The sequence below is a fragment of the Vigna umbellata genome, chromosome 7 (assembly GCF_029865625.1).
Source record: "Vigna umbellata cultivar VRB3 chromosome 7, Vumbellata_1.0, whole genome shotgun sequence".
NCBI lineage: Eukaryota > Viridiplantae > Streptophyta > Magnoliopsida > Fabales > Fabaceae > Vigna > Vigna umbellata.
The window spans coordinates 19,127,935-19,136,368 of NC_142171.1; the positions used below are offsets into that span (position 1 = coordinate 19,127,935).

General features: G+C 35.1%; 1 protein-coding gene across 2 annotated transcripts; it reads right to left on the reverse strand.

Annotated features, from left to right (window-relative positions):
- Positions 1–1,206: 1,206 nt before the first annotated feature.
- On the reverse strand, positions 1,207–6,261 carry LOC148195317 (disease resistance protein Roq1-like). 2 transcript variants are annotated; one of them, XM_088094681.1, is made up of 7 exons: positions 5,166–6,260; positions 3,626–4,745; positions 3,465–3,531; positions 3,034–3,260; positions 2,135–2,863; positions 1,723–2,038; positions 1,207–1,688 (listed from the first exon to the last, which is right to left on the reverse strand). In XM_088094681.1, the coding sequence occupies exons 1-7, from the start codon at positions 5,687–5,689 to the stop codon at positions 1,519–1,521; spliced, it is 3,153 nt and encodes a 1,050-aa protein (XP_087950807.1). In that variant the 5' UTR covers positions 5,690–6,260; the 3' UTR covers positions 1,207–1,518. The 2 variants fall into 2 exon arrangements, with proteins under 2 accessions (XP_087950807.1, XP_087950806.1); XM_088094680.1 differs by having other exon boundaries at positions 1,207–2,044; positions 5,166–6,261.
- Positions 6,262–8,434: the final 2,173 nt, after the last annotated feature.

Sequence of the window (8,434 nt, forward strand, 5' to 3'; positions counted from 1 at the left end):
CGCTGAGCTAAACCGAACGCTCAGACATCCAAATGGGGACGCTCGTTCTCGAGCAGAATTCTTTCCAAATGAAAGAATTCCAATCTAAGTTATTTTCAATGAAAACCGAACGGTCTAAGACCGAACAGTGACGAGCGTCATTTATCATAGGGACTGATATAAATTTCAGGTTTTTCAACCTTAACAGAATTTTCCAGATTTCAACATTTAAACTTTATACTATATAATTCATAGGATTCTCAAATTTATGAACTTTAAAATTTCATTCCAGTAACTTCATATTAAACATCAACATACAGATTCAATCAATTCAATCATTCCAACTATGTAACATTCATACACCTTTCATACGTATCCAAATCAACATGCAAAACAGACCAGAAATCATATCCCATATCAGTAAACGTTCATAAAGACTCAAACATCATACTTTTCATACATGCAACTCAGATCATAAAATCACGTAGTATAAATTAAACATATAAGCTTCCCTTACCTGGATAGCAGTGTTCGTTCTAATGCAACTGTTGAGTTGGTCTCTTATACGTTCTACCCTCAGTTTCACTATATACTTTCACTTGATCTAAACACCAACATCAGAGATTTCTCAGATACAGTCCATGTATGAACCGAGAACATGGTTTCGTATGAAACCCTAATGAACGAACCACTTAGAGAAGAAGACTTACCAACTTAGAATCTAGTTCTGTTCGGTTCAAACTAACGTCCGCGTCTCCAGGAACGTTCCTATGGTGCTGAAATGAGATCGGAGAAGAGAGGTGAGATTTACAGTAGAGAGAAGTTTCAGGATTTCTAGAGAGAAGTTGGAGAAGATGAAGAGGTGAGTTCAGAGGTTGAAGATGAGTGCGTGCAAGTGAGAGAGAGTTTTCGAAATTTCTGGTTTTGTTAAACTAACGTTCGTTTGGACGAACGTGTCCCAGGCTGCCACCTGCACACCAAACTCTGATTTGGAAGTCTCTCTCGTGACACGTGGTGTGCTTGCATGCAAAGATTGGTGCGTTTTTAATGTTGCAGAGAAATGATTGTGGTTCGGTTTCAGTGCAGAGCAGAGGGGTTTATCAGATTTGGAAATGGGTTTTAAATGAGATAAACATGGATTGTGGTGTGCATTAATGGTGATATGACAGAATTAATTTATGCTAATTATTAAGGGTCTCACACAGTAATATTAAAGTACCCCATGAGTTACACTTAAAATCTGTCACGATTAAGTCCCTGAAGTTCATGTGAATTCAAAATGAAAAAAAAAAAGAGTAATCGAATGTATCGTGTAAGGAGAGACCATAAGAATATGGTCTCACCTTGTTAATTTTTAAACGAGTAGATTTTACAATAAACAATACTATATCTTGAGAAGAGAGAAGAATTGTGCCTATTCAAGGGGAATTTGAATGCAGTGCTGCTTCTGCTTCTATTGTGCCTCTCCCTGGTTAGATGGTAGCAAATCATACTTCCACATTCCACATTCAATAAAGGCTTCAATTCTTCACTTTGATGCTAACCGTTTTCTTCAAATAAGGAAAACTTGCGCTTCCGAGATGTCAAATCTGAATCAAAGTCAATTAGGTCTTGTTCATTTACCCAGCGATACTTACATTTCTTCACATCCGCCTGAACAACATTCTCATAACCCAACATTCTCATAACCCAACATTTCGAAATTCCACCTCCATTCGTCATGGAGCTGAAAACCATTTATACGAAATCCGGGCTGCACAGAACATTCAATATAGTGTATCAACATGTGATCTGACTGGTCAATGACTAGATCTCTTCTAAAATCCGTTGGAATTTGTTTGTTTCGAAATTTTTTTGTTCTTGAATATTTCACTTTGGTTTCATTGTCTAGACGAAATATTACACAATACAAAACACCAAGCAAATTATCGTCGTGCGGATCGGGAGATGGACCAATGGTTAGAACATCTTTCTCCACCTTCACACCCTCATTGTTGAACCAACTCGGTATTTGACTTCCAGGCATAATACTTCCAAAGAATGGCATGGAGTAGGTCGCCTGGTACTAGCAGAGTTATTCGTTAGTAGTTGTTCTCTAGACAAAAATAAATAAATCAAAAATTCAAAGGCAAGAGGAAGGAAAGAGCATCCACACCTTAAGAATTTGTATTGTCCATGAAAAACTCTTTCTCATGCACTGTTCAATCTCAACTAATCCTGGGCAGCTGAAAATGATTAATCCTGCACTTTGATAATCACTTACCTCATCGTCATTCCAAAAATCAAGTGAATCAAATTTTGAAGATGGTAATCTCGGCAGTATGAAAGGTTCTGAGGGCAGGACAGTTTGTAAAGGGAGATCAGGCAAGTATTTCAATCGCTTGCAATGCCCTAAGTTTAAAAAATACAGTCTGAAAAGGTCCTTGAGGTTAGGCAATTCAACAAAATTGTTTCCCTCTAAACTTAGTCTTTCTAAGCAATGTAACTTTCCAATGTCCTCAGGAATTTTAACTAAGTTACAGAAGCTTAGATCGAGTTCACGCAAACAAGGGAAAAGAGAGGAGGGCGACAAACAGCTGATCAAGTGCTCTGCGTTCCTTGCCTCATCTAGTAAGCATTTACTATCTATTGAACAATCACGGACATCCAGACATTTAAGAGAATTCAGGCCCAATATAGTATTGGGTAAGATTACTAGTTTTATGCAGTTTCTCAAATTCAAAAGAACAAGCTTTCTCAGACTCTGAATCGATGGATTGAGTTTTTCGAGCTGTATGCATCCTTCAAGATTTATCCTTTCAAGATTTAGGGCCTCTGCTACATCGGGCATCTCAACTAAACTTTTGCAAAAAGAGAGATCCAGACGCTTCAAATTGGGTAACGGCTACAGAGATTGGCAAAAAAAAAACAAAATTAATAGTGACACTTGGGTTTTCTTTAATTTCTTTTTTTCCATAAATTAATCAAAGAATAAAGGAATTAAAAATAAAAAGTTTGTCATTTATTTTGTTTATTTTTAAAAGAAGTACAAATAAAAAAATTAATTTACACTACCTTTGTGCCTTCCCACAGTCGTTGAATACTGTCCCCACTCAGGATTAACTCAACCAGTTTGTGTGGCTGAAAACTTTGAGGCAAACACTCAAACGGATATCTCTTCCAAATAAGATACCCTAGTTCATTCGAAAGATGACTGAGACTTCCCGAAAACTCCACGTCCCCAACATAAAGCAATTTCAGGTGTTTAATTTTTGATAGACCATCTGCCTTGATGGTTTCATCTGTAAATCAGTTGCATGATTCCGTAAATTTAGGAGCAGTTTTGTAATTGTTGAATAGTCTATGATAATATTAGGAAGTTGCAGGTTACATGCGTGGACAGTTTTTTCTTTTCAGTTCTTTAACCTTAGGTGAGGCTATATATTAGCCAGTTTCTCATTCAATAAAACAGAGGAATTTCTTGTCACAATACAACGTTTACATACCTGGGATTTCAGCATTATCCCACTCCCAGTTAGAATTACAAACTATTGCTTCAAGGTTTCGAGTTGCCTATAACATCGCACATTGTTAGATGTATGTTTTGAAGTATTTAAATTCTAAAATAATTGCAATCTAAAATTTATAATCAAACATTTAACTTTACCTCGTTCTCTGACATAGCATCATGGAGATCTTTGAGTGCCCACAACCTACTCCACTTTATAGGCTCTTTGGGTGATTCTTCCCTAACAATACACCTGCCCAAATCCACTAGCAAGCTATGCATATGTATGAATCCATAGGGATCTTCGGTAATGAGTGATTTATCTTTGAGCACTTCTATGCTATCTTCAGGATGAAATCCACGGAAATCTAGAATTTCCTTCGCATCTTCATCATAATAAGAATTGAAGAAGCAAGCAATATCCAAAAATGTTTGTTGGTCTTTTTCATCCAGTTGAATATAACTTATGCGCAAAATATCCATAATATTTTTACTTTTATTTTCTTTTAGCGCAGCCAATACACTTTTCCATTGTGACAAACTTCGGCCAACCAAAGATGATCCAATTACTTCAATTGCCAAGGGATGGCCTTCAACATGTGATAGTATCTTAGGTGCCAACTTTTCATAATCGCTCAAAATATAATTACCTTTGATGAAAGCATTTCTATAAAATAGTTGGATAGCATCTTCCCAATTCAACGGTTGAACTTGATAAATATCATCCACTCCATGGATCTTCAATATTTGTTGATCCCTAGAAACTATGATGATTCTGCTTCCTCCACCTAAGCATTCTCGCAACAAATTGACTCTGTTTCCACTAAATATCCTCAGTTGTTGAACTTGATCAACGTTGTCAAGAACTATAAGTGCCCTTGCATTGTTCAGTCTGGACCTCACCAAACATGTTCCCTCAATAACATTGCAAATCTCTAGATTTTTCTCATTCAGACACTGAGAAATTAAATGCTTTTGTATGCCTAACGAATTAGAATCTCGATATATTTGGCTTACATCATCAATAAAACAACGATAATTATATTGACGACAAATTCTTTCATATAAAGCCCGAACAAGAGTTGTCTTTCCTATGCCACCCATTCCACTTATTCCGACAACTCGAACATCATTAAGGAGATCAAAACGCAAAATATTTCTTAAGTTTTGAACTCGAGACTCTATTCCAACTAGTTCATCCCTTGGAAGATTTAAAATATTTGGTCCCAAAATATTTATTATGGTTTGAACAATTTCTTTAATCTGTTCATCTTGTGGCCTGAAAATTTAAATGAAATGAATGCAAAACATCACGCAACACAACATGAAAAGAGTATATACATTTTTAGGATAAAATAATGACGTAAAAAATTTTAACCGTCAAACTATTATTATTATTAAACTAGTATATATTTGTACTCAATGTGCAGGTTTCCTCCTGAACCTCTGTTTTTAGATAATGACATAAGACAAATCATAATTAGCATAAAGAAAGTCGTAGAAAGCTATAAGATATTGTGATTAGCCTATGAGCAAAACTAGTTAAAAAGATGCAGAATACCGTATATATAGGCAACCGCAGTTTAATTTTTGTGAAGCACTTCCAAATATCAATAAAGCTAGATTTGTCATCAAATCAATTGATACTTCTATCATGTCCAGGTTACTAATTATTGAATTGAGAGAGAAGAGTACTCACTTATTTCGGATATCCCAACCGGAGAGATTGGCCACTTGTGTGAGAGCTTCTCTCCATCTTTGAGCTTCCTCCGTCTTCACCTTATCCTCTCTGAATCTATTTTTGTGTTCTGCAAATGCTTTCTCATAACATCCACTCTGTTTGCGCACCACCGAAGGATCAACATCGTAAAATATAGGTAAAACACGTCTTGTTGAAGTATTAACGCAGTTAAGTATCTCTGACAGTTCACGTAAGCACCAAGTGGAGAAAGCATAGTTCTTTGAGAAGACAACAACGAAAACTCGAGAGCCTTGAATGGCTTGCAGCAGCTCGGGTGCTATGGATTCACCTTTTTTGAGATATTCGTCATCTTTGAAGGCATCAATGCCTTCTCGACGGAGAGCTCCAAAGAAAGAACTAGTGAAGTTGTTGCGCGTGTCTTCACCACGAAAGCTCACAAATACATCGTATGTGTTAATTGCATGAGATGAAGAAGGGGTGTGATGGATGATGGCGTCGGACGCGGTCATACACTCGGACATGCCGGAGATGATAAGGTCCAGTTCTTTGGCACACCGGAGGATACGCCGGAGAATGTTCAAGACACGCGACTCAAATTTATTAAGGAAATCGGAAACCAAATGGAGTCGCACTCAATACCTCGAACTCTTTTCAGTATGACCACCAGCGGCGCCGCGCCGCAGACAACGGCAGGACACACTGCGACCTTGCCCTTGAGAGCAGTGGAACAAGCCGAATCCCACAAAGTCCGAAACTTTGTTCACTGAAGAATGAAGCCCGGATCGTAGATTTTAGTGGGAAAGTGAGAGATAGTTGTTATTAGAGCAGGAAAGTGAGTGGCGTGACCTTAAGGAGAAAAGAAAGAGAGGTAAAATGAAGTAAGACAAACATCAAATAGTATTAAACACAGTATTTTCGTATTATTGTCCCTGCTTACTGAAAGCAGAAATTGTTGATAGAAAAGGGTACTATTGGAATTGCTGCAGATATAGAAAGCAAATAGTCAAGAAATATAGATCCAGTCCTGCGCCTGGTGGTAGAATTCTAAAGCTAACGCGTTTTATTTTTGCCGTCTCTTTCTGTGATTTTTTCGTTGAAGCTTCTTGCAAGACAAACAGTCAAGAAATATAGATCCGAGTCCTGCGCGTGGTGGTGGAACTCTAAAGTTAATGCGTTTCACTTTTGCGTTTTTTCGTAGAAGGCAGAAAAATATTTTCTAAGAATTGATTATAATAATCACGAAATTGTATTTTACAACTTATCATTAAAGAAAATAACGAATTATAGATTTTTTTAAACTATTATTTATTATATTACTATTATGATTCCTTTTTATTATTACTCTGAATTCCTGGAGAAGTATAATTCTCAATAAAGAAAGGTTATTTGTCAACAGGCTTCACTTATGTTTCTCGTTAACAAAAGCTACTTATGTTCCTCACTAATAATTAAAAACTAGTAAAGTTTTTCTTGGTACAGAGTTTCTTTACTTATTTATCTTGATATTCTAAATCAATATTGATTTGACATATATTTTTAATCTAGTAAACTGATTTTATTTTATTTCATTAAAATATTGATATATAAAATGTGGAGATTTATAATATATATAATTAAATTTTAACCAAGTTGGATTAGATTGTTTCAATTTATTGATTATTAAATAGTTAAACTAATATTTTATATTGTATGACATCATATATGAAAACGGTTATTTTAAAATAGAACTAAATATTATTTTATTCTCTAAATTTGAAATCTGAAATTAATTATATTTTAGTTTCAAATTTATTATATAATATAATTAGGTTATTGATTTTATGAGTATAGTAAAATTATTAATACTAACATTATCATATTTTAAAATAAAATTATAATTAAAATACTTGTTATAAAATTAACATGACATAATTAGGAAATAATCTTATTTGAAACTTGAGTTTGAACTTTTCGGACAGTTATAATGGTGCTATGATTGTTCCATTTATTTGGAGAAGGCCTCTTATTGATGAGAAAGGAAAAAGCAAGATCTGTTTGTAAAAACTCTCTGACGCTTAAGTCAATAAGAGATGTTGAGACAAGATTGTTTAGAAACACAAGATGGTCCAGCAACTCATATTTTGAAGTTTAACAAACAACATTCAACGAGATAAACATAAAGAATATAATGATTGTGGTAAGATTTTATGGGTTTGATATTATGGAAACATAATCTAACCGAATGCTGAGCTAAACGCTAATGCTTAAAAGTTCAACATACAAACGTGGTGAGCCACCAAGCGTTTGACAAAACATGCTATAAGTCATTAAGAGATACACAATTATTTGGTATCTCAAACATGTTCAAGGCTTAAGTCATAAAGAGCGCCAAACACTATAAAACTCTTGATGAAGTGTCTAATCATCATTGCACTTAATCAAAATGTTAAGGCATTTGAACATTAAGTTATGCTAAGAACTGTTAGACGATATATTTATGCCTAGACGGGGTTATGAAACAAAATAAATCCAATATACTTGTCCAATTTCATTATTTAAAATAATGGAAATACTGAAGGAAATAAAACAACTCTAATTATATTGTCTTGAAATTTTAAATGCAATAACTTTAAATAAAAATCTAAAGTTTGTCCCTTATCATCTCTCGAATCTACCATGCCTCAACACCATCTACAACAGCATCTGTTCACATATAACACATTATACGATCATCACCGATAATATCATTCACAACACACAATACAAACACATATGGGGTAAGCTACCATTGAAACAATCATAATAAAAACAAGATATAACACATGGAATATATCAACCACAAACAACCACCCTATACCTAAAGGTAATAACAATAGAATTCCTAATGTTCTAACATAACAAATCAATCATATTTGATTACTTGATTCTTAACCCTTTGTCTATGCACTCATTAGCACCTTTGCTAACTACACACTATAACTATTATAGTAACATTGCTACCAACATAACATTCCCTGGAGCACTCCATACTATGATCATCATCATATATACACAACCACCATGGCCATCTTAGTCATGAACAAAGCATGAGCATCATTAAACCATAAACACCATAGTGGAAAGAGTCAGTCCCACTCCTGTACGCTACCTCATCGATTGTAGTCACTCCTACAGCCTAATCTGTAGATTTCCCATATAGATACGCTCGAGTAGTCCTGCAATCCAACTAAGGAAAATGAAATCCCACCACACAAGGACAAGGAAGACACCATCACCTCCACACAAGG

Excerpts from the sequence above, each read along its gene's own strand:
- LOC148195317 (XM_088094681.1), bottom strand. The coding sequence starts at position 5,689 with ATGTCCGAGTGTATGACCGCGTCCGACGCCATCATCCATCACACCCCT. Across the intron at positions 2,864-3,033 it reads GACTGTGGGAAGGCACAAAG|CCGTTACCCAATTTGAAGCG; the intron begins GTAGTGTAAATT and ends CAATCTCTGTAG. Across the intron at positions 2,039-2,134 it reads GGACAATACAAATTCTTAAG|GCGACCTACTCCATGCCATT; the intron begins GTGTGGATGCTC and ends TGCTAGTACCAG.